General features: G+C 41.5%; 1 protein-coding gene across 1 annotated transcript in view; it reads right to left on the bottom strand.

Annotated features, from left to right (window-relative positions):
- Positions 1–782: 782 nt before the first annotated feature.
- Positions 783–27,281, bottom strand: part of dlgap2b (discs, large (Drosophila) homolog-associated protein 2b) — an 83,631-nt gene continuing 57,132 nt past the window's right edge. The window contains exons 3-6 of the mRNA XM_066676516.1: positions 12,066–12,280; positions 8,618–8,774; positions 7,529–7,748; positions 783–2,697 (exon numbers count right to left, since the gene is read on the bottom strand). Of these exons, the coding sequence (XP_066532613.1) occupies positions 1,862–2,697; positions 7,529–7,748; positions 8,618–8,774; positions 12,066–12,280 (1,428 nt within the window). The 3' untranslated portion in view covers positions 783–1,861. The remainder of the gene's footprint in view (positions 2,698–7,528; positions 7,749–8,617; positions 8,775–12,065; positions 12,281–27,281) is intronic.

Raw genomic sequence — 27,281 nt, 5'->3', positions numbered from 1 at the left:
ACCCGGAGCGGGAATCGAACCCACAACCTCCAGGCCCCTGGAGCTGTGTGACTGCGACACTACCTGCTGCGCCACCGTGCCACCCTTTAGTACAGTGGGATTCAATTGGTTTTATAATAATAACTGCTTTGCAGCAATGGCATTAAACTACTTCACTTTTGCTACATCACTGGTTCATGTCTTATTCAGATCACTAAAGTGCTGCTGCAGCTGACAGCAAGATTAAACCAGTTAAGTGTCACTACAAAACATATCTGTGTCAGACAGACTTTTTTCTACTTTACCCAAAGTGGCCAAATGTTAGCAAACCAAGTGACCTGAGTCACCAAAGTCACTTTTGGTGAAAACACAGAGTAACGTCCTATAACTTTGGCATGATGTTTAGGATTTTCTATTTACGAGAGAAAAAAAAAAAAAACCCTCAAAACCGCCCCCCCCCAAAAAAAAAAAAACTCAAACCCCCCCCAAAAAAAAACATTTTATAGTCTTTGCTTTGGACAGACTTTGTTAAACAGAACACCCAAAAAATATATATTTTCATGTTAAGGAATGTTTCTCTTAGTGATTATATATTTCTCTGTACTATTTCATTAATTTTATAAATAAGTTTCTCTTTCAGAATGAAATTATACAAACATCTTTAAGAGGATTCACAGTTTAACTTCAATATATATATAGGTTGTGCACATGGATCTTCTCAGTACCTCAAAAGGTGAACTGAGCAGTTCATAAACTATGCGAACTTACTGAGAAGTTCGTAATTAATTTTAACATGACGCTCAATAAACTATTTGTAAATACAAAATTTAATCTGACATCAGTAATATTTTCCATTTTGTTGCCAATTAAAGCTGATTCTCTGATTCTTTCTTCAGTCTATCAAAACACACAACAAAAACATTTGGTCCCATTTCAATTGGACGGGCCCAGACGAATGATTCTGTAAAGTCAGCTGATATATACTGGGCTTTTAGGTATGATTTGTAATCCGTAATATGAATATTAAACACCTTCAACCATCAATACAGGACTGACCAAATGAAGTGCTGATCGTCATGGTGATATTTTAAGTCTTTAGCAAGTTGCCCTGAAAAAGTCTATTTAGTTTTACAGGGAAAGGCTTTCTGTGAAGGAAGCATATACCATATATTTTGCCAGTAAAACCATCTAAACAATTGTTGCGATGCAATGGCATCCACAGTAACCTCATCACCACAGTGGCAAAGTGCTCTAGTGTATGGCGTATCCTGATTTCACTAATGCCTATAATAATTTAGGATGCATTACTTGAATTTATGTTGACCTGTAGGAATTAGAACAAACTACATCTTCAAACTGCACTTGAGAGCATTCACGATATGCCAGTAACTGGATTGGACATTCACACAGTAAACAGACCCATTTTAACCACATTCATTCTGCCTCAACATACCAGGTGACAGTATGTAAACTCATATTTGATCAGATCAAGTCAGCAGTATGCAGGAGTATGCATGTAGAGTAGAGTTACATGAGAGGCTTTGTGGTCAATGAAGTAACAAAGACAATCAGATGACGGTGACATTCCTTGCCTTGCTTACCACATTCCTAGGTCAAATCTGTGAAGAAATGTAAACAAATCTGAAGAAATAACTTAGCAAAACGGACCCCTTGGTGATGGCTTGAGTGGCCTAACATATGCCAAGTAGGCATCTTCTCCTGACCATGACATTTAAAAAAGCCTAGCGATCATCTCTGCATAGAGCAAAGGGACAAGGGATCTTTGTGTGCACAGGCTTTGACGCTGGTAGCATGGTCTTGTCCCTGGTTCTCAGGTGTGTTTTAGAGGGCGGATCATTTCCTCCTCCTGTGATTAGCGTGATCAGAAGGACAGTGACAAGTATGACATGGGCCCGCTAGTGTACTTCCTGCACCAGAGTTCTAGACTCGAGCTCCTCTGGCCTCCTGCTCGACTGCGCGTTTTCTTCTTCTTGGTGGTGTCCACTTTTGAGTCTCTCAGTGGCCTGGCCCCTGGAGGGCCAGTGGGGCTAACCGGGCTAGCAGGACTTGTTGGGCTGTTGGAGGTCGTAGGTCCCTCAGGCGTTCCTTCGGTGATCTGGATGCGGGGAGGATTCATTAGGTCAAAGATGTTAAAGGGTGCCGGCTCTGGCTGGCACATGACAGAAGCGTCCACAGTGTTTTGTCTTACTGGACCGCTGTTGTTGTTGGTCTGAATGCCAACAGACACTCGGTCGCTGGACTGGGGGGCACAGCTGCCCACTCCAGTAGCTGCGTCCCTGCACAGTGTCCATATGTTATAGCACTGAGTGAAGTTGAAGAAGTTACTGTTGAAGGTCTTCAGCTCGCTGCACACGTCTCTGCGCAGTTCCGCCAGCTCGTACCGCATTGCCGCAATCTCGTCCTTCCACTGCATGTTGAACGCTGCTACCATGTTGGCCGACTCTTTGAAAGCCTGAATGGCTTGAGGAACGTGTGGCTCCGGGACGGAAGGAGTCGGAGCAGGGACTCGGTAAGCAGGTGGAGAGGTGGGAGGGACTGAGATGGCCGTCACTGTGGAGCTTGTGCTGTGATGGCTGCGAGCAGCATTCTCTCTCTCTAGACGCTCAAGCTCCTGGTAAGCTGAGGAGCTGGCGCCGTCATCGTCTTCAATCATATCCTCATTTAGCAAAGAGGTGCCCTCCAACGCATCATACCCCTCTGGAAGACAGATTTAAATATTCACATACAGGGACATTCAGAGGGATAAACAGCTCCGGAGGTGGGTATAATAAAAACCTTTCACTTCCTGTCAAGTACCAACACAGGATTATACTCAAACACTGTGGGGAGACCCTTTCATGCCTATACCTGTATGTGAGTAAAAACTGGGCACACGTACACCGAGGACACCAGCTATAATTTCCTAACAGAGGAGGAATCCTTCACATTAATACATACATATGATTACATTTTGTAACCTTTGTAATTTTTATATATAATATATATTTTTATTTATATATATATTACATATTAACTAGTGGCCTTTTGAATTCAGCTAATGCCCGTGGGTTACTAAGTGTGCACTGGTAAGCAATAGGGCTGTCCCGAATGCCGTTTTTAGGTCTTTGGAGATTCAGCTGTAATGTTTGGGGGACATTTGAATATCCGGGAGCGGGGGTGGTTCATTTGTGTGTGAGTGTTTGGATTCAAATTCAAACAATCCTATTTGTACAAACTAGGATACACATACTGTCTGAACACTGAGCATTTCTGTGAGTCGCTCTGGATAAGAGTCTGCTTAATGCTGTAAATGTAAATCAGAGAACCAGGGCTTCCTGAAGGTGGTATAATTTCAGGTGTGAATCTGACAAAATTAACTGTGGATATGCCACGCTTTGTTGTGCGTCTTATGTTGTTTTAACGTGTCTCTTTTAGGCTTCATTCGTACAAAGACTTTAATACTGAGGAGCCTGAATATGAGTGGAGCCAGGGTTTCCCATGAACAGAGAGCTGTTGTTTTTTGGTGGAGCACTGCCTTTATCGATAGTCAATAGAAAACCTACCCAACGAATGAAAGTCCAAATATTCGGGGTCAGCCCTAGTATGCACAATGTGGGCCAGTGCTAATGCATGTTATTTTATCATGTACACATCTGCTGATGCATACAGATTTTAATATGCAAAATTTGACACTACAGCTACCTGGATTAATATGACAGAGAAATGTAACATGCATCTATGCAGATGCATCACAGGGCATTGCCTATAGAAACTGCTTTATTTTATTTTCTGCTCTTCCTGAGTACAACACATATGTCATAAACCTCTGCTCAATTCTGATCATCTCTTTAAGCAATTATCTGATTGCCTGATTATCAGTGAGGTTAACCTCAGATCTGTGTTACATAAACGTGCAAATTAGCACTCCATGTACTAACAGTAGCTGATTTGCATCCAGAGTCTGTCAAGATTTTGAACAATATATTACTAGCTTTCAGAGTGTGCCATTAAATCTGAGATTCCATTAAGCTACGGTCTAGCTCTCCCTCACACAGCTGTTAAGACACCACAGTTTTCATTGTTGGTTGTGGTTTTAAGGCTGTAATTGTGTAATGAATACTGAAGGCTCAGTTGAATGTTCCAAAAACAGATGCATCAATAATAATTTACCAGATTAATTTTGGGTTTAGCTGGCTTTAACTGAAGGGAAAATGAAGGCATGGCAAGTCAGCTGTTAAGAGAAGTAGCGCCCTGGTCTGCACATCCTCCAATGCTCAAATTTGATTGGATAAATCTCTTTATACAACAAAATGCACTGCACTGTCACAGCTGGTAACGTGTGCTGTGTTTTTACTCACACACTGTAGGCTTTGCATTGTGTGTTTACACTGCCTTCTCACTCCTGTCAAACAACATCAACCGCCAAAAGTCTTTCCATCTTTTCATCATGCAGTCAATGGGACGGCAGAGTCCCCTTGACATGAGCCATAATCATCACTGATGTCATTAATCTGTTGAACTCAAAATTTCAAGTGCTATATCGAAGCAGCCGTTTTTCAAAGCGCAGTCACAGCAGCAGATTTCATGTAAAGCTAACGATTTGGACTTTTTGTTTGTGCAACAGAAAAGATGAAAAGGCAAGAATTGAAGAATCACAAGTGAGTGGGCCAAGTAATAGATATGAACCCTATTGAACATATCAGGTCCCCCTCTGTAAAGCCGATTGGACCATGTGGAAACGTGGGGGCAAAGACAAAGTCAAGAAAGCGTCCTGCTAAGTCTGAGGGTCCTACAAGGGCTGCACCAGGGAGAGGCTGCAATCCCACTGTCCTACATGGCTGAAAACTTCCACACCAAGAACGCAGATGTTATGTCAACTCAAAAAAAATTCCCTAGTGATTTGCACTGGTACCAAATTTTAAAATACACATTTTGAAAGATACAGTATTTTTTTATGTGATTTATAAAATAAAAACCCACATAAGTTGATTGAACTCCTAAACAGGGGTTTAAAAAAAAACAAAAAACAAAAAAACATCAAAAACAACTCACAATACCCACTGTGGCTGTAGTATCAGGCTGTGGACACCATAATTACACAAGTATTCCACATTGTGTCTACTATACTGAAGCCTGTTTGGGGGTTGTCAGTTGTTTAGGGATACTTTCATTCTAAAATAGCACATTTTACTTTTGGGCAATCATTATATTCCCTGATCTAGTCTTAAAGCATTGTGGCTGTCATATAGCTATTCCCTGATCAGTTGAGAAGGCAGTGCAAAAACACACATATACATAGATATATGTATGCGTGTTGACAGTATAATACCTGTGACAGGCACTCCTGCTGCTCTTTCCCCTGGATCTCCTTGCAGTGCTGCTTTCCTCCCCTTTGAGCCTTCACAGGATACCTGCCCCATTCATGGGCCAGCTACACTTCACATTTACAGACTGATAGATTCAGGGTTCTACCGTCTTTCTGGCTCAGACTAATTAAGCCTGCACATACAATGTGGTATTACAGGCACTATAAGACAATCAAGACAGAGCTTGATAAAGGTTATCTTGATTAACGCTACACTTTCATGTCTTCGGGGCCCATCGTCAACGACCACATTCTCAGAGGGATTTCTAATGTAGAAGCAAACCACAAGGAAGGAGTCCCTCATTGATTGAGTCTAAACACTTGTTATGCCAATTCTTCTAGGGCACTCAAAACTTCTCTTATTATTTATTGTTGACAAGGTTGAGGTTATTGGGGTGTTACACACCATAGTAAAACAGAAAAAGCAACCAAAACCAATTCTACAAGCATGTTTAGGCTGACAGGGAGCACGAGGAGCCCCAGGCTTTGTACAGAGTTGTACAGGGTGAAAGCGCTTCAGCAGGGTATGACCGTGGGATTGTGGAACTCTCCTTAATCCTCAGTTCCTGCAGTCACTTGGTTGGCTGTGATGGTTTTGACAAATGAAACTAATTGTTTGTAAAGGTCCAATCAAAAGAAACTCAGGTTGGAACAACAATTGTGTAAAAATGGTCCAATCCAAAAAAATATATATATAAAAATAAAAAAAGAAAAGAAAAGAAAGAAAGAAAGAAGGAAGGAAGGAAAGAAAAGAACAGAAATAAAAAAACAAACCCACATCAAAAGGAAGGCATACAGAATTTACTACAATGTTCAGTTGGATTAAGCAAACAAATTTAACAAAAACATGAACCTCTGCCATCTTATTTAGACGGGAAAATGACTGGCTTAAAATATTTGACATCAAATATTTAGATCCAGAGGTATTTCAATAGGGTTCATAGCTATACTCCAGTATGTACACAGATGCATCATTCATGTGTGTTGACAGAGTGGCACTGTTTGCACAAAGAACCAGATGTTCTCATGAAGCCAAAGAATCGATGCACGTGTTGCACAAAACCTACAAATACATTTCATAAAATATATTCTATATTTCTACCTTGTACATGGATTATGGCAGAACTTGGAGATCAGAATCTAACATAATATTATGCAACAAATCACAAATTAAAATAGTTACTGTGTTTTATTTTTTAACGTAATCTGGATAAATGAGAATATTTTATTACACATTTTGCAATAATTACATTTTTTAATAGCCATTAGTTACACAACCTTTTATTTTAATTGCATGAGGCTTTCCTTCAAGATTAAATTATTGCTTTTTTTAAAACATTTTTTTGACTGGGATTGTTTAAGTCTATGCTTTTTTAATGCTGACTGACTCATGTTTTTTCCATTGATTTATGCAACACTGTAGGTGATGTCAATCAGAATTTATCAACCTTCAGCTGCATACATATTTTCCATTGTCATTACTTTGTGCAACCAGGACCAGAGAGGACTGAAATGGAGCTTGTCACCTCTTCATGGCAAGCTGCAGATTATGCCCTACACTAGCCTACTACTACTAGCACTGCATTCAATTTGCATTAAGATGTTAATTATTAGTAGAGAGCAAAGAAAGAAGGTACCAGTGTGAGGTCTCTGTCTCCACCTGCTTTTCCCTGACCCTTATCTCTTATCCTCCTTTACTTTGACTTTTACTCAAAAGTTCCCTTTCCCTTTCCAGAGGCTGAGGCACGCTCAGCACGACTTTGCTTGGTAAAAGCATGCTCGGTTGTTTGTTCAGGAGTGTGTGAGGCATTGTGAAATCGTCCACCTCCACACTGGCCTCTCTATGCTGCCCCCTCCCAGGCTAGTCTCTGATCATCACCAGATGGCACCAACCCAAAGCCCAGAGGATGATGCATGACTCGTGCAAACGCATTTACAGGCAACCATCATTTAACACTTGGACACAGAGGCAAAAGGAATGGAGACACAGAACAGACAGGAGTCGACAGGAAGGACCAGGGACATTCAAACTCAGCATCTCTCAAGCACAAGGGTACCCCACTGTACATATGTAGGTATGTCAAAGTATGTACGAAGCGTGTGTTGACTGCATGACGGGTATGTGCTCTAAGCCTTCTCTCTTGTTCTTGGAGGGGGGTGGGGGGGGTTGAGGCATACGGTTACCTGTTGTGGATCTGAGAGTTGAAGTGACAGTGGAGGATGTCATTGAAGGCAAGCAGTCGTCGTCTTGGGAATACCCAGCCTGAATTGCACGCAGGTAACTGTGGCTTCGAGTGCGGAAAGAGCCAGGCAGGTCCAAGGCCTCCATGGCCTGGGATTCTGCTTCGCTAAAAACGGACTCGCAAACTGACTCAAACTGGCCATTGACCTCAGTCTCACTCACCTGAGAGACAAAAACAGGAATAGCAGTCCTTAATTTTTCCTCTTCCTTTCTCTTTCTCAGTTTGATTCTTCCCCTTTGCACAGTAAATATGAAGGAGCGTTAGAGGGAGAAAATACAGCTGACAATTTCCGACCTTCAACAGTTCAGCATTGTTTTCTTGTCGAAACAAAGCAAAAAGAGATTTAACAAGATAGAGCACACATTTCTAAATCAAATACCACTTCCACAATAAATGCAGAGAAGGGGTAGAATGTTTGAAGACCCTGCTTGAAAGAAAGCAATGGTTAGAAATCAAACGCATGCAACAAGTACAAAAGTTAATGCAGAGCATCTACATTATCAACACATTAACAACTTTGGGAATCTCTCTGGTAGACAGCACCTCTAAGAAAGCCCTTCACCATGGAGCAACTCTAAATCAAACATATGATAACATGCTACAAGCCAGCGCCAAATCCAAACAATATTCCAAAGCATCCCGACACATACACCATTCACTTCAGGGATACAACTTAGCACAACAACTATATACAGTACTGAAGCCATCTCCCTTAAGCAGGCTACTGTAGTCCATTCAGTTCCTCATCACAACTTAAAAGCCTTTCTGTCTTTCTAGCAATACAACTATGATTTACATTTAGCACCGAAAATCTAAAACAGCACTTGCATTCAATACACACATAGCACTGGATATAGCCAGCGACTTTCAGGTATTAATTCATTTTATTTCACATGCATTCGAGACTGTACTGGACTCATCTATGCTCTAAGCCTGAAAAATGTAGCACAAAACAGCAGCTGCTCACTGGTCTCCTGTGCGTGGGTGTGTGCGTGCGCGTGTGGGTGTAGAACAAACCGCTCACGCTCACCTGGCTCACGCAGCTTGCCTGACTGAGGGTGCTGACCGCTCTCATGTAGCTCTGGTTGCGGGAGCGGAACTGGGGCGGGTTGTAAGTGGTCGCTGGGTCGAGGGAGATGCCGGGGTGTGTCCGCATATCTCTCATCGTTTGCAAGTGGTAGCCTTGGCTAAATAAAAAGAGCAACCACAAAAACCAATGTGTGGACATGTTATCATCATCTATCACTGTAAGGCCATTAAACAGTTAGGGACCAGGATGTTTTACAGTTTGGGCTAACTGGACTGTTAATCATAAGCCAAAAGAACAATTATCTGTGTTTTTGCTCAGTCAACACCTTATAAGTCCAGTTAGCTTAGTTTATTAAAACCTGAACAAATAAATGGAAAATAACCTTTCTAGCACTACTTCTGATCCTTTTAAATAACTATTCTGACTACACTGGGAAAATATGTCTGTATTTAAATATGTCCAAGTTCCAGTATTAAATCTTTCTCTATAATCGACCAGAACCATATTAATCCAAAAAGGCAAACACGGCACAAGCTTCCCTTCTTACTGGATCAACACAGAACATAAAGACGAAACAGTCCCCATAAGCTGCTGGATTCAGCCTCTCGACTGTTCCAATCTGTTCCATAGCCGTGTTCAAAGCAAAAAGAAAGTTCTTTGAATGACATATGCTCACTTTTTCTTCATAGTACTTTGTGTTCTGTAGGTAAGAGTGTGTGTGTGTGTGTGTGTGTGTGTGTGTGTGTGGTGTCTATAACAAAGCTAAACTGTTTTTCTAATATTTTATTATTTAAATAAAAAATATTCATCATTGTGACTGGCGCCCCCTCCAGGGTGTGTTCCCGCCTTGCGCCCAATGATTCCAGGTAGGCTCTGGACCCACTGAACTGGATAAGCGGTTACAGATAATGAATGAATGAATGAATGAATGAATATTCATGATTGTTATTTTGAAATACAGAGTGCATTTTGACCTTCAGTGTAACTTGGTTAGAATTATGACTAAAAGAGATTCATTAATATAAAGTCAGACTGGCCACAAGGATACCTTTCGATGTGCTTGTATCATTCAGCTCAGGGCTGTATGAATATTTACATATCTGCGTTTATAAACCACATGTATGCTCATGGATACCCCATTTAACTCTGTCCAAAAATGTAGAATTTTATAAGATCAAAACTTACATCATGAAACAAAATATTTGTCCAAATATTTCTTAATTAAATATGTGTAGGGCGGCACGGTGGCACAGCAGGTAGTGTCGCAGTCACACAGCTCCAGGGACCTGGAGGTTGTGGGTTCGAGTCCCGCTCCGGGTGACTGTCTGTGAGGAGTTGGTGTGTTCTCCCCGTGTCCGCGTGGGTTTCCTCCCACAGTCCAAAAACACACGTTGCAGGTGGATTGGCGACTCCAAAGTGTCTGTAGGTGTGAGTGAATGTGTGTGTTGCCCTGTGAGGGACTGGCGCCCCCTCCAGGGTGTATTCCCGCCTTGCGCCCAATGATTCCAGGTAGGCTCTGGACCCACCGCGACCCTGAATTGGATAAGGGTTACAGATAATGAATGAATGAATGAATAAATATGTGCAAAATTTGCAGATATTTCTAATGAGTGATTTCCTCTACTTTAGAACACATTGCACACAGAGGTTGTATAAGAATAGAAAACTAAAGATACAGTGGTAAGTTCCAAAATGGCCTAGAGCTATATATATATACTACCAACATTCATGTCTGGGGCCTTGAAAAAGTGTTGTCTGGAGTTATGGACATTTGTAACAACCTGAGGTGATAACTGTGAGGTTTACTTTTTTATTTCTTTATTAAAACTAACAACAGCAAGTTTTTAAAGGTGCACTATTTGAGATTTTACACATTTATAAAGCAGCAAATGATTCATTTTAATGTAAAGATGTAGTGGAGTACAGGTGTCCTGAGCAGAGGAAGAAGCCACACTTTGCTGTTCTCAAGGCTTTGTGTCCACCCTTGGGAGATCAGCACAACACAACCATCTACATATTTCTACACTGAGAAAAAAAGTGCTCAGACTTGTTTCCCACAGGAACTGCGAGTTTACAAAGAAGAGCTGTAAATGTGAACAGAAATACCCACGGTATTTGTCCCGGACTTTATACAGACTTTTTCCCTATTAGCTCCAGGTAAAATCAAAGTTAGCACATGTGTGAACAGAGCCGCTAATGTTCCGGAATAACTCCTGCACACACTGCACATGGTCTGCTCCATGCCTAAAACACGGAAAGCATTTGGTGCTGTGGGAATGTGTCTGACACCATGTGCACTACATGTGTGAAAGGACTGCTCTGGGAAATCTCTGCAATTTATATGTGAATGAGGCTTAAGTGTGGTTTGAGGGGGCGGGGCCATGGGAAGCGGCTTCCCAGATTATGCACAGCCCCAAATTTGTTTATAAGGATTATTTTTAGTTCTGAAAAGTTAAGAGATGGAGTTAACTCTGTGTGTGTCAGTGAATAAAGAGAAAATAGCAAGGAAAAAAACAGCCATGTGGTCCTCACTTTCTTTGACAAATTCAGTTGCTTGGTAGAAGCTAACTTCACACAACTCTCCGCTTGAATGAGGTGCACAACATGTGATCATTAACAAACCGGTGGATAAAAATGGCAATCCTGCTGTGCTGATAACAGCACTTTGGTGGGGGTTTGGCCCAGCCACTGTCCCACTACTGAGAGTAAAATGGCAGTTAAAGGACTGACGGCAGAGAAGATGCACAAGCAGGAAGTGCAAGCTGCTGACCTGAGCAGCATGGCGAGGCAGACGTACCCCAACTTAAAGATCATTAGCAACTTCGACATTGATCACTGTAATGCAGATGACAGCAACAGCAGCATTCAGCAGCGACCAGCCACGACATGACTGGGCAAAGTCACAGAGTAATGGGTAATGGCTGTGTGGGCAAAATAGCACAGAACATGACAGGGACGAGCAGTGTGTAATCTCTAGAGGAACCATCACAATGTTATGCTGTAGGAAGGGGGCTATGTGGTGTCTGCCTTGGTCCCTAGGTACCGATAGGGCTTTAAGGGAGGGTAGAGAGGGAACCTAGCTTTTCTGACCGAGCCACTTTATTTTTTTTACTTGTTTGCTGACACTGGAGCTTCAAAAAACAATTTAGTGAATGTCTACAGAGCACTCTGTTCAGATTTTCCTAATGCTAACTGCTAAAGCAAAGCTTTCCCTGGGGGTGCTTGATACTCCATTAGCAGCAAAAGAAAACAAAACAGAATTGAAGACAAACAGACTGAGCCTTACAGTATTGTCTGTGAGCACAGCGAAGAAACTGCCAAACTTTTACGGGAAAGCTTGAAAAACAAAAGCTTAGTAAGGCAAAAAGACTTGCCTGCTCCAATCTCAGTTCAGAAAGAAACAGAGAGAAAGCATGAGATCTCCGAAGCACGTCATTTCTGAGCTTACCTTTGGCTGTCTATATGAGGTCTGTGCATGACTGATTTGAGGACAAGGGCATCAGGTCGAATGGACTTCTGAGGCGATGTTTTGGGGCTGGTGTCAGACTCGCCGCTCTCATCATCACCCATGGCTTTCACATAGCTGCTGCTGCGCATCCGGCGACATGGAATCTCCTCGTCCTTATCGATCCCTGGATATCCTCCCCACTCATCCTGAGGAACCTGGCCACACAAAGCAGTGAAAATATTAAATATTAAACATTTCCGTTAACAAACATTCACGTTCCGTGTAGCACGAATGTACCTTTAATCATCCAAAGATTTTCAAAATGTTAATGCCACTTATTCTTATTTCATGACAACTATTCCCTAACAAGGGCATAGGGAACAGGACATGTGTCCAAGCAGTATTTGGACTTGGAGAATGGCTCGCCCGGCAGAGCCCTCATCCGCCACCCAAATCTCCCAGATGGATAAAGCTCTGCCCACGCCGAATGGCATGCATCTAGCTCAACACACACAAATAACACAGCAACAACACTCCCCAAAACACAAGAAATAACCCAGAACAATCTAAGAGGGAGCTGTAAGGCACAGATATGTGCAAGACTGGGTGTGATACATTGCTGCTGGTCCGAGTAAGAAAGATGTGTTTTGAGCATAAATGCCTCCAGAGAATCTAAACCAAACTTTTAAGTTATTTGTTCAGAGTGAAACAGAGCTGTTTTCTTCCAGTTTCTACAAAGAATTGACAAACAGCACTAAACCCTAATCATTACATGTACATATAATCATACATTCTCATTTACTCTCTCTCTCTCTCTCTCCCCTCACAGAACACTCAGAGCTTCTGTCAGGGACTCAAAATCCCAGGAGCTCTCCAGATTGGGCCCTGGCTCACCAGCTTCTCTTTTATTTGAAAGTACAATGGGAAGCAATTAGCTGCAGGAGATGAGCTGAGTCAGAGCGGAGAAGGCTGGAGCTCTCAGAGGCTCCTGTAACATCTCACTGCCCTCTCAGTTTCACCTGGAACCACAGCTTCATAACGAGGAGCTCTCACTTCAAACAGCTGCACAGACAGCATTCTCATTTTAATACCAAACAGTTTGGGAATAAATAGACCTGTGTGTAAGATATACACCGATCCGCCGTAACATACGGACTACCTCCTTGTTTCTACAGTCACTGTCCATTCACTCAGCTCCACTGACCACACAGGAGCACTCTGCAGTTCTACACTCACAGACTTTGTTTGCCACTTTTCACCCTGTTCTTCAGTGGCCAGGACTGTAGTGCAAAGTTACAAGAAATTATAAAAAAGTATGAGTAACTGATGCCTGACAGCTAATGAACAGGAAGGAAGAAGAAGGTGGGTTCTGAAGACCAGATCAGACAAGCATGACAGTCACTTCATTCGTACATGTAGCACCGCCTCCTTACGATGTAGCAAAACAAACATTTCTGGAAGACAATAAAAAAAGTGGCAGTATTAGCACAATCAGCCCAGGGAACGCTAACTGTTCAAAATAGACACTGGAGACGGAAATACAGTTTAGAGGAGAAAAATGTGATTGAAAAAAGGGCTGTTTGCCATAAAATGCCACGCGCCAGCAGAGGCACTACACGTGTGCTGGCTCCACTTTTGGGGAACGTTGCTTGTACATGATTTCTACAGTTTGCCTGGGGTTGTGCTCTGGTGAATCTGAGGTTTTTCAAGATCAACTCTTCGACAGGAAGTCAGGATCAACTCTTGGCCAATGATTCAGAGAGTTTGAATCTCTTGGAATCAACTCAGTTTGCTAAAGCCTTCTTCAGCACACATTATTTCCACATGTGTAACACATATTTATATAATATGAACCTGCTGTAAACAGTGGATTAACCATGACTCTACCCTGAACCTATCCGTGTATCTGTAGCTCTGGTGCTATCCTGTGGAAAATGGCAGATCTGTGAACCATGAGAGCAAAGTGAGCTTACTTTGAATCCGCCCAGAGCACAGCCCCAGAAAACACACAGACTGAGCATTTTATTATTTCCTTGCAATCTGCTTTTCTGTTTTCAAAGCAGAAATAGGAAAAAGGGTCATCTCCTCTCCTCCATTTTCCTGTTTCAAAACAAAACAAAAATGGCTGAAAAGTACACATCCTCTACATTGTGTTTTTCTAAAGAAGGCTCCTTCTTATAGTGTATGAGGAGTCACAAAACCAGGAGACATCGACCAATAGAATTCACTGCACAAGTGTGGAAGTGCTGCTGGAGTAAGGCTTCACTGTGTAAGACTCACGTACCTCGTTGGTCCACCTTGTAGATGTAAAGTCAGTCACAAGTTTATCTTTGTCAGAAAGGTTGAGTTTAATGCATCAGCATTTGTTATTTGTTATTTTCTTTAAAATAAAATTCAGTGAGGCTCTAACAGAAATGATTATTTCTCTGGGAACATTTCAGTTTAAGAATAAATTTTCTAAATTTCAAAGCTTGATGAACATGAAAAACACTGGTCCACATCCACTGGAGTATACTTCAGTGTGGGCTCACAGCAACATTTAGAGTATTTACAGACACTCTTACCCAGAGAGACTTATGAGTTTTAATAATACTACAGGGATGGGCGAATGTAGCATTACGTGTCTTGTTCAAAGACTGTGATTGGTTTAGAGTAGTGTGGGTGCCGAGACAGGGCATCAAACAGCAGTATGACACATGGAGAGCAGCACTGTTACCCATTACACTACACAACCTAACATTTCAAGTGCAATTCCTCGGTTTACCGCTAACCAGAGCATTCTGTCCACAACATTCACAGAGACAATAAGGGCTCATTCCCATTTAAGAGCTTCTTCTGTGTTGAGTGGTATCATAGCCCACTCTGCTGAGATGTGCAAACTGTGGCTGAATGTTCTGGCAGGATTTCAGTTCATTTTTATTTGGGCTGCAACAATGGAGGTCAGTAAGTGCTGGGAACAATGAGACAGAATTGCTACTATACAGTATACACACAGGATTTAACTGACCTCTGACGGCCAATCTGCTTTTAGATTTCAGTGTGTTTTCATAATTATTCTGGATTATTTCTTAAATTATCTATTTATTCATTTATTCACTGTCAGTAACTGCTTATCCAGTTCAGGGTCGCAGTGGGTCTGGAGCAGGGCAACACACACTCACACATTCACTCACACCTACAGACACTTTTGAGTCTCCAATCCATCTACCGACATGTGTTTTTGGACTGTGGGAGGAAACTGGAGCACCCGGAGGAAACCCACGCGGACACAGGGAGAACACACCACACTCCTCACAGACAGTCACCCGGAAGAAACCCACGCAGACACAGGGAGAACACACCACACTCCTCACAGACAGTCACCCGGAGGAAACCCACGCAGACACAGGGAGAACACACCACACTCCTCACAGACAGTCAGCCGGAGGAAACCCACGCAGACACAGAGAGAACACACCACACTCCTCACAAACAGTCACCCGGAGGAAACCCACGCGGACACAGGGAGAACACACCACACTCCTCACAGACAGTCACCCGGAGCGGGAATCGAACCCACAACCTCCAGGTCCCTGGAGCTGTGTGACTGCAACACTACCTGCAGCGCCACCGGGCCGCCCTTAATATAAAACTACCACTTCAAAATCATTGTGATGTTCCACTGATCTGGATGACAGTAGGAAACCACACCCACCCCACCCTTGATTTCAGGACAGTGCTGTAAAAGTGAATTACACTCTGCAACAGCAGGGGAAGACCAAGAGCAAAAATATCTAGTGTTCTTTTAAAGAAATAATACAGCATGATTACTGGGCATACAAACAAGCATTCTGTGAGATTAACACTTCGGTACCTAATGCCCTTATAATGATTTAGCACAGTCACACTTCTGTGTTATAAAATTTATTATTTTTCTCTGCAGTCCGGTTTGTCTGGGGCAACTGTGGACTCCGAACTTAAAGTGACTGATGTTGCCACTGAGACTTTTTTTTTTCTACAAAGATTTTACATTTCAGAGTTCTTTAGTCTGTCAGGTTTAAAGGCTGAATAATTTGACCTTTTTGGTCAAATTACCCACGGTCCAGACAGGTATGATGTCACTGTTCTAACAATAACATATGTAATCAATTATGGACTGAAATTTATGTGGGTTTTGTACAGAACTCTCCTTTAATTTTGGTTCCTGTGCTGTTTTTTAATACAGTGATGTGGGTCTTTTTACTGACAGTTCCACCCAGTGTCTCTATGCTGAGATTCACCCCTCTGGAAAGGCTAGCAGCAGCAGCTGAATTCATTATAAACTCTTTAGACTCACTGTGACTGAATTCTGAAAACCTGTTTTTTCATGCCTTCAGATTTGTTTTAAGGGGAACGTAGGCCAGTGTGTGTAGGATGCGACCATAGCAACTTCACATTACCACACACACATTAGCACATCATACATATGCAAAAGCAGACACACTGCTCCAGATGCAAGCCTGGCTCTGCTGCAAAAAGGCACCAGCCACTGCTGTTAATTAGTATTAAGATAACCCGATCATGGCTTAATGGCATATGACATTCTCTGAGGAGTCCTTTATGAGGCTCTTTACTGTATGTTAAATAAAGTTGATGAAGTGCTCTGTATCTGACTCTAACTGAAGGTGCAAAATCAAGACAGAGGCTGGTGTAATTGTCCATGTTTACAGAGCACTACACATAAGCGAGTGTGCAAAAAAGAAGAAGCCATTACAGCACAAACAGAACACATATTTAGCATATCATCACTGTTTAAAATCCCAAGCAGCTCCAAAATGGCAGCTTTCCAAGAGAAGTCCAAAACACTTTTACATCTAATATAAGCTTATATAAAGAGAACTTTAATTTGTAACCAAAAAAAAAGAAGGTTTTTGGGTTTTTTGTTTTGCTTTGACCACAACCTTCGCCTTGCTGTTGCCTCGCAGAACTGTAATTTACATTTACACTGTGTCCGAAACGGCATACTATGCTTTACGTAATGCACTATTTTGGGATTCTGGATTTTTGTAGCTGTGTTAAAAAAATAGTACAAAATATTCAGCAATCTCAACAATCCCACAGAGCACCACACTAGTAGTTTACAACCAGTGTTCCGTAATGGACAAGAAAAAGCACTGCAAAGCTTTGTTTGAAGATACTTGCCCAACTTTTCTGTGACTTCAGGGTCAAGCTATCTACCATACATGGTGTACACAGGCTCCACATATCAGCACTGAGTACTGAGGTTTCAACTGATGTGACCAAAATTTGGTGGCCTTACATTTTGTGTACATTAGAATATTACTGAGTTCATGATGCTTTCTCTTTTGTACTTGAACCATCTCCACTCCTCCAAACCTCTGAAAGTGTAGCCTTACATTCTGACTCAAGAAATCTTTTTTTCTTTCTTTTTCTTTATCTTTCGGCTGTTCCCGTTCAGGGGTCACCACAGCGGATCATCCTTCTCTATCTTACCCTGTCATGAATGTCCCCTTCATTCACACCCATCACCTGCATGTCCTCCTTCAGAACATCCATATACTTCCTCTTTGGTCTTCCTCCTGCCTGATGGTTCCATCATCAGTACTCTTCTTCCAAAATAACATCACATGCCCAAACCATCTTAATCTCGTCTCTCTAACTTTATCCTCAAAACATCCTACCCTCAGTGTTCCCCTAATCAACTCATTCCTAATTTTATTCATCCTCGACACTCCTAATGAAAACCTCAGCATCTTCATCTCAAGCTCATTCTGGCTCAAGAAATAATTTCCAATAAACAAAACCTTACTGGAAAATGTAGAAGTATTAGACTGTTATTTCAAGCCCCTGAACTAAAACACACAAGTAAACAATGACCTGTTATTTCAATACCGTCCTCAAGAAAATGGCACAGCAACAGAAGATGTTGCAGACTCTTTGTTGATGCCTGAACAGTTTCACACGCTTCTTCACCAGCCAAAAGGCAGAATGTATGACAGTATGCCCTATGGCCTATGGTATAAAGGGGACCTAAACATGGTACTTGTTGTTCAACTTTTTTACCCATGTGTTCCAGGGAGGCATTTACCCTTCTGTTCAGTTCAGCATTTGGACACTTTCTAGCCACAGATTGTCTAAAGACATGGTCTGGCTTCATGGACTTTGAGCAGACTACTCGTCTTCATTTATTAGACACTGAAGCTGAAGTAGGAGGCTAGAAATAATTTAGTAAAACATGACAATTTGTGGTTAAATTAAGAAACTCGTGAGTACTAGATAAGAAAAAAAATACATTAACACTCACTCTACAGCATGTTTACAGGATACCAAACCTCATCTACTGAGTCTGACCTTTTAAATCAGACACTGTGCAAGGAACTACACTGGCTACCCACATTTAATCAGTCAAAAAGTTATAACATACAAATTCAGTGATTCAGATTTTTCTGGACAAAGTCTCAGGGCTTGATCAGCAAAAGCCTGAGACATGTCATCAACTGTAATGGTCAGGTACATTCAAATTTAAAGAATTATACATCCTCTGACTCTTCAAATCTCCTCTAAGCAACTCTCTAAGATCTGAAAACAAAAGCAAGTGATGCCCACAAAGCAGTAAAAGGCTATAAGAAGATTTTTCCAGCAGTTTGGGTCAAGGTGCGATCTGGAAGATCAAGAAAACTCGGAGTACCACTCATATGCCAGGAAGTCAGGTAAATCAAAAACCAGCATACGACTGCCGAAGAACTTGCAGGGAGGTTTAGCTGAGTCAGGAGAGATGGTGCACCATTCTCACAGAAGAGTCATAAGAAGGAAAAATAAGCTAAAATTACTTGTCTCACTGTTTGAAATACACTACATCAAGACAACCCAGATAAACCATCCAATTCATTTTTATTTATAAAGCTTTTCACAGTCATCACAAAGGAACTTTACAGATATCCAGCTCCAAGACAAGGGCAACAGTGGCAAGAAAAATCTCCCTCAGCACATGAGGAAGAAACCGTGGAAGGAATCAAGACTCATAAAGGGGAACCCATACTCCTCTGACACCGGAAATCACCATAAATAACTAAACAGCAACAAAAAGAACTGATAGAGATAAAGAGTTATAGGTAATGTGAAGGTAAAATATAAGTTATGAAAATGTAAGGGGAAGCAGGGCAGGTGGTCAGAGATGCTGTGGGAGGGTAAAACTAGTGTAAAGTCCAGTAAAGAAATAAATAATTATAAACAACTCAAATCTGTCAAATATGAAGCATGGTGGTTGATCTCTAGCAGTTTGGGGTTGGGAGGAAAAAATGGATTCAACAAAATAATAAAAAATCCTGGAAGCCATGTCAAACCATCTGTTTTATTATCCAAAAGGATTTTAATCCAACAAACCTAGCCTTAAAATGCATGTATAGCCGACAGATATTAAAAAAGCTGTGGTGCAATTGTAGTGTCGCAGTCACACAGCTCCAGGGACCTGAAGCTTGTGGGTTCGGGTCCAGCTCCGGGTGACTGTCTGTGAGGAGTGTGGTGTGTTCTCCCTGTGTCTGCGTGGGTTTCCTCCGGGTGACTGTCTGTGAGGAATTTGGTGTGTTCTCCCTGTGTCTGCGTGGGTTTCCTCCAGGTGATTGTCTGTGAGGAGTGAGCTGTGTTCTCCCTGTGTCTGCATGGTGCTCCGGTTTCCTCCCACAGTCTGAAAACACATGCTGGTAGGTGGATTGGCGACTCAAAAGAGTCCGTAGGTGTGAGTGTGTGTCGCCTTGTGAAGGACCGATGTCCCCTCCAGGGTGTATTCCTGCCTTGTGCCCATGTAGGCTCCTGACCCACCCCGACCCTGAACTGGATAAGGGTTACAGACAATGAATGAATGAATGCATGCAATATGACCCATGGAATATTTCAGAACTAGATGCCTTCTACAAAGAAGAGTGGGGCAAATTTACAAGGACCAGAAAGGAAAGGAATTCAAGTGAAAAGACTTTTCACTTGAAACAGAAAGTCTTTGCAAGGTGTTATTTTTGCCAGAGGGGCTGTGACTAAGCACTGAGACTGTAAGTTGTCCAAATTTTGCACAGGCCACACTGAAGGTTTTTCCTTTGTGTTATTTTGTGCAATGAAAGTCAGTCTAGCTGTGCATTTGGACAAAACAAACACTGGTTTGTTTGATAATCTACAGCCCCTGTGTTTTCTACTTTGTGTCATTAGGCCAAGAGTACCCAAAGTGTCACATACAACGAGAAAAAAATGGCACTACAGAAGAACAAATCAAATACATCGAGTTAAATAATTCTTATTTCTTATAACTCATGTTGAGATTAAATTGAATCAAGACTGAAATAGGCATTATTACATTTCCAATCCGCTGAGTCCCTGATCAATATCAATAAAACACACAAAAGAATCTTATTATATTCATTAATATATTGTGTTCTTCATTATGTCTAAGATGAGACATGAATAAAGCCTACAGGGTGTCAGTGTTCAAGTTTAATACGTTGAAATACTTACAGAAATTTAATCACAAATCTATATTCCTAGTTGGTTAAGGAATTTCTGAAGAAGTGGTTTGGTCGGTATCTGCTCACAACATGCAGCGTGTACAGCGAGGTGAAACAATGAAAGATCAGCGTTATTTGTGGGCTGTCCTTGCCTGGATGTCATAGAAGCTAGCCGCTAAGCCTCACGATTACTCTGCACAGATGACTGCTCTGGCAACTCGAGAAGATAATTAGCTGGCTTGTTTACATCTTGCTTCAAAGCCCTATCAGCAGAGGCATCGCAGATAATCTGCTGCATATGCATTTTACTGCTCCCAAATGGGTGTGGGAATAATATGAAGAAAATGTGTAGATACCAGATGAAGCTTATATATAACAGTAAAAGCAGTAAGAGAACAGGATGTCTTTCATCAGCTGGGGTGAGGGTAACTAGACATTCTGCTCTTACACAGGGATAACTGCTTTGGGGGTCTGTACAAACCCAGTTCTTGAAAAAAAAAACACAGCTGACAAAAATCAACTTTATTATTAAATGCAAGATATTTATTGTTTTGGTATTGTTTGGTAGATTTACACTCATTTCTCATTTGGAAATGTATGCCTGTCACATATTCATATATATATGTGTGTGTCTGTGTGTGTGTGTCAAGGAATTTTAGATTGTGAAGTGACTTAAAAATGGGCGGCACGGTGGCGCAGCAAGGAGTGTCGCAGTCACACAGCTCCAGGGACCTGGAGGTTGTGGGTTCGATTCCCACTCCGGGTGACTGTCTGTGAGGAGTGTGGTGTGTTCTCTCTGTGTCTGTGTGGGTTTCCTCCAGGTGACTGTCTGTGAGGAGTGTGGTGTGTTCTCCCTGTGTCTGCGTGGGTTTCCTCCGGGTGACTGTCTGTGAGGAGTGTGGTGTGTTCTCCCTGTGTCTGTGTGGGTTTCCAGGTACTCCAGTTTCCCCCCACAGTCCAAAAACACACGTTGGTAGGTGGATTGGCGACTCAAAAGTGTCCGTAAGTGTGAGTGAATGTGTGTGTGTGTCTGTGAAGGACTGGCGCCCCCTACAGGGTGTATTCGGGTGTCTTCCCCTCTGCCTTGCGCCCAATGATTCCTGGTAGGCTCTGGACCCACCGAGACCCTGAATTGGATAAGGGTTACAGATATTGAATGAATGAATGAATGAAGTGACTTAAAAATATTGGAAGCAGATAATGGAGTCATGCCTAGCTACAAAAGCAGCTTCTAGGAAAGGCCTGCTCCTGTATGAATCCTGACAGTAAGATCATCGACTCTTAGAGAAAAAAATGGAACATCTAATATTCCAAAAATGTAAGTACAAGGTGTGCAGTGATTTAAGGTATTTCACTCACTACATGGGCGTGTACCTGTACGAGTTTGAGAATTTGATTATAGCTCAAAGGGTCATGAGTTTGATTCCAACTGATGGCAGACGCCACTGTGTCCTTGAATAAAATGAGAAATCCACGTTCTCTTCAGGGGTAATGTAATTGTGTTTGTCTAACATAAACGAAGTTGCTTTGAACAAAAAAGTGTGAGCTGAATGACAAAATCTAAATGTTTCCCAGCCTTGTTGGAGGTCTCAGGAGTCCTTTACATCAGCAGCAGTCGGTTTACTGGTCTCACGGTAAAGAATATTCAAACGTCTCACACCTACAGCAGACTTGTGCCTAACTGAAAATGAATGTTTCACTCAGTGGATGGGCAGATGGGCAGTCTGACAGTATAAACACTGCCAAAGCTGCTCCACTCCAAAAGAGAAGTGGTAAGGAGAAAAAACAGTAAATTTTTCAAAGGATCCAATTTTATATTTTAGTCCAAAAGTCTGGTGGATGCCTCCAATGCATAAGTGTATTTTTTTAATTTTCTAGCATTCTACAACACTTACTAATACCTCTGCTACTGTAAATAATATAATAATAATAATAATAATAATAATAATAATTGCAATATTTGAATATTCTCTCATTGAATTTGGCATAAAGTTGTGAGCAACAACATTTTTTTATTGCTTGCAAAAGCTGACCCTTTGATGAATGCTCCTTTTTAAACATTTTCTATTCATCCAACACATCATAGGCACTTTTCTTAAATAAAATTTAAAAAAAAGATGAAATGAGTAAATAAAGTGAGCCAAAGTAAACCAAATGTTCAAGTCTACAACTAAGCGCAGCCCATTACTCTTCTTCATTTCCACAGCACAGAGCTCACCTGCACCGATGTGGTAACTCTCTCATTTCCACATACATCTGAGAGCAGGTGTATTCTCTCAGGTCTTAGGTATCCCCCTCTCATAAAACTTGACATTCACAAGTGTGTATGTGTATGTTTAACTCAATCTAAATGTAACCTGACTGCCATATTGGAAGGCGGCACCGTGGCACTGCAGGTAGAGTCACAGTCACACAGCTCCAGGGACCTGGAGGTTGTGGGTTTGATTCCTGCTCTGGGTGACTGTCTGTGAAGAGTGTGGTGTGTTCTCTCTGTGTCTGCGTGGGTTTCCTCCGGGTGACTGTCTGTGAGGAGTGTGGTGTGTTCTCTCTGTGTCTGCGTGGGTTTCCTCCGGGTGACTGTCTGTGAGGAGTGTGGTGTGTTCTCCCTGTGTCTGCGTGGGTTTCCTCCGGGTGACTGTCTGTGAGGAGTGTGGTGTGTTCTCCCTGTGTCTGCGTGGGTTTCCTCCGGGTGACTGTCTGTGAGGAGTGTGGTGTGTTCTCCCTGTGTCTGCGTGGGTTTCCTCCGGGTGCTCCGGTTTCCTCCCACTGTACAAAAACACATGTTAGTAGGTGGATTGACGACTCAAATGTGTCCATAGGAAGAAAATGTGCAAAAAACAGAGATGCCATCTAGTGCAGCCACACGAGCCTAAGGTCACTATGCCCTCTGCCAATTTTCCACACAAATGGTTGATTAACTGAGATTCCCCCAGATACCCTAGAATTACAGGTGTGGATCCACCAAAGGGCAGTCAAAATTGCAAGGAACGGATAGTTATCGCAAAAACGTAAACTTTTTATCATTATATTGCCCACCCATACTCTGCATTCTGGGCAGTGTTTCCACTGGCTGCCAATACAAATTTAGTAACATAAATGTAGCCTATCAGCATCCATTGGGGCACTTCTTCTAGCGCCCCTAGCAGAGTTCGTCAGTGGTGGAGTAAAGACCTGATTAATGGTGACTCACTCTCTCTCTCTCTCTCTCTGGTAAGTATCTTTCTGCTGATCTGGTTTTAAGTACCTGTATTAAAGTAAAATACAAAGTTTATTTACAAAGTTAAAAATAAAACATCACTGCAATGTTCCAGAATCTAGTATAGCTAGATTATATATGGATGATAGCTAGATTAAGTATATGTTTAGCTGAGGACCTAGCTGAAGCAAAGACAGGACAATATCTATAGATAAGTATAGACCAGAAAAACTAAACGTCAGCACACGCTAATGTATGTTTCACGAATTTACTGACACGCTTGAGGAATCTCATGTAAGGATGTACTCCAGCTAAACTAGCCATGACATATTATGAAAGGACACTGATTATCTGAAGTAAACTCATTTTTTTCATCTTCTGTAAAAGCCTGAGGGAGAAAGATGGTAGTATCTCCTGCTGGGCTTATTTAGCCAGCCTAAATTTATCTTACCCACTCAATACTGCAGAGGCCTTATCAGCATTAACAACTGCAATTCATAGAGTGCTAAAATAACGGCTGATTTACACCCCCAGTAGATAGATAAACACTGTGCTCAGGGAACTGGTTTATCATTTATAGAATACTCAAAACTGCAGGTAAAGTGGTGTACATCAGGAGATACAACAACATCAGAGCAGATTGGCCTGGACATATTCTGAATTTAACACTTTACTGCACCACTACAGTCACCTCCGGAGCTCAGTTCCTCTCTCCTCCCGACAGGTACCGGCTGAATTAATTAGGACTCGTTAGCCTAATTACTCCCTCTAGAAGTTGGAGACAAAGCTTGATATCACTTGCCAGTTTGCTTTCTTCTTGTTACACTGCCCAGAAACCTGTGTACTAGCGCCGTCCTGCTCCCAGAACACAGATTCATAAGCTCTGTCTGGGTTATCATTTTGAAAACAGTAACATCAATGTGGCATAAGCATGGTCTTTTTCCATGATCCGACTATATGATTTTTTTTTTCATTATGTCAGATTAGGCAACATTCATTCATTCATTATCTGTAAGCACTTATCCATTTCAGGGTCGCGGTGGGTCCAGAGCCTACCTGGAATCGTTGGGCGCAAGGCGGGACTACACCCTGGAGGGGGCGCCACTCCTTCACAGGGCAAAACACACACACTCAAACATTCATTCACACCTATGGACACTTTTGAGTCGCTAATCCATCTACTTTTTGGACTGTGGGAGGAAACCCGCAGACACAGGGAGAACACACCACACTCCTCACAGACAGTCACCCGGAGGAAACCCACGCAGACACAGGGAGAACACACCACACTCCTCACAGACAGTCACCCAGAGGAAACCCACGCAGACACAGGGAGAACACACCACACTCCTCACAAACAGTCACCCGGAGCAGGAATCAAACCCACAACCTCCAGGTCCCTGGAACTGTGTGACTGCGACACTCCCTGCTGCGCCACCGCGCTGAGATTAGGCAACATGTGCCATAAATTCATACCTTATTTTGATTGGAAGAATGGCACCATCACACATTTTACACTAAACAATCATCGTTCGCATTCTTGCATGTTTTCATATGATATTGAGTCAAGAATATATCGGTAATGGCTACAAAAGCACTGTGTGTAATGCTAGCACGTTTTTTTTTTTCTGAAAAGAAGAAGGAAAAACTAACATGGACCTGTTTCTGGATGTCACAGAGTAGACAGTAGGGCTGTCTGTCCTTCAAAGAGAACATGAGATAATGAGATAACATGTCAAGAACCTCAAAGCTGCAGCAGCAGCATCACTTTCTCTTCCCCATGTCTGAAAATGGGCACCAGAGAGCACTCTGTCCTTCTGTTAGTCAACGCCAAGGAATGTGTCACAGGAGGTGTCAGACTAAGCAGAAAAAATACTGAAATTTTCAAAACTCTGACATGATAGACTTTTTCGACACGGTGTTGTGGGGCATCCCAGAAACGAGTGAAAAAAGAGTGAAAAAACAACACTGTAAAATATGTATCATGTCATACAAATCCTTAGATGAATCAGTCACAGAAACCGCTGGAGCCAATCCAATAACTCACAGCAGGACACATCATTCCTTTTATTTCATCCAATATTCTTCATTTGTTCTCCTAGACGTAATTCCTTATGGTGAAATTTACTGAACTGCTCATCATCAGCTATTCCCAGACTCATCACTCAGCAGAAAGCACTGTAGGTTTGCTCTAGGAATTATAGGAGAATATATGACTTTTACTCTATTCACATAATAATAACAGGAGCAAATCTGACAGGATCCAATACCCAACAGGAAGTGGAATTTAATGGAATTAAACAGATTCCTCAATGACTACTGACAGTGGATCTGTAAAATGAGAGCGGTAGTGTGAGTACTCCCTTAATTTCATTCATTAAAATTAACTAACTCTTTGTCCTTGCTTTGATCCTCCCCGCTGATAATAAACAGCAAAAATGACTCTATACATCAAATTAACAAAGATTACTCAGCTCTGCTCTTTAAAGGTGTTAAAACAATCAAATAAACACAAATTACTCACTGTAATCACTGCTACACTCTTAGCACCAATTAGAGTAACAGTCAGACTTTAAAAATCCTTTTGCAGGACACATGGCATTTCATAAAATTTTATTTACAAACAATTCCCTCCACCCAGTAGGTAAAATAATCACAGCCTGTTTATTATATATATATATATATATATAATTTATTTTATTTTATTATTATTATTTTTTCTAAAACTATTTTTTGAAAACTATCAAAATAAAAGTCCTAATTAATTTTGAACTTTAAACGTTGTGTAATAAATGTAGAAAGAGACCTTTACCAAAACTACTATGCATTTGTATCATCTGCATACATTAAACCTCTCTAGATCCTAGGTTAGCTCAATTATTGTAGATATTAATCTGTGTAATTTAGTAGAAATGTTTAAAATATTAAATAAAACATAGGAAATTGAAAATAACACAAGGAGTTAACAAAGAAAGAAATATATATATATATATATCTTTTATAAATATCACACTCTCATACGCCTGTTCTTGCTGACAATTTCAAAACAATCTTTTTTCCCAAATTAATGTGTGTTAAATTTTATATATCACTGGGGACTGTACATTATTGCATGTTCTGCATTAGGTACTGCATGGAAACACCTGAAACCATGCAATAATCTTTGTGTCTGTTAATTGTGTCTGAAAAGACCAGTCAAAAATTTGAAGATCTTCTCATTCAATGGTTTTCTTTGTTTTTTATTATTTTCAACATTGTAAATTACCGCGACCCTGAAATGGAGAAGCGGAGAAGAAAATGATGATGATGATGATGAACATTGTAAATTAATATGGAAAACATTAAACCTATGAAGGAACACCATGAACAATATGGAATTATGTAGTAATTAAAAAAGTGTTAAACAAACCAGAATATGTTTTATACTTTAGATTCTTTAAAGTAGCCACCTTTTGCTTTGATGACAGCTTTGCTCACACTCTGCTGTTTTCTCAATCAGCTGAAGATCTGTCTAAACCTTTGACTGGTACTGTAACTATATATCATTGACAT

The sequence above is a fragment of the Hoplias malabaricus genome, chromosome 7 (genome assembly GCF_029633855.1).
Source record: "Hoplias malabaricus isolate fHopMal1 chromosome 7, fHopMal1.hap1, whole genome shotgun sequence".
Taxonomy (NCBI): Eukaryota; Metazoa; Chordata; class Actinopteri; order Characiformes; family Erythrinidae; genus Hoplias; species Hoplias malabaricus.
This window is presented reverse-complemented; position numbering and strand designations above follow the sequence as displayed.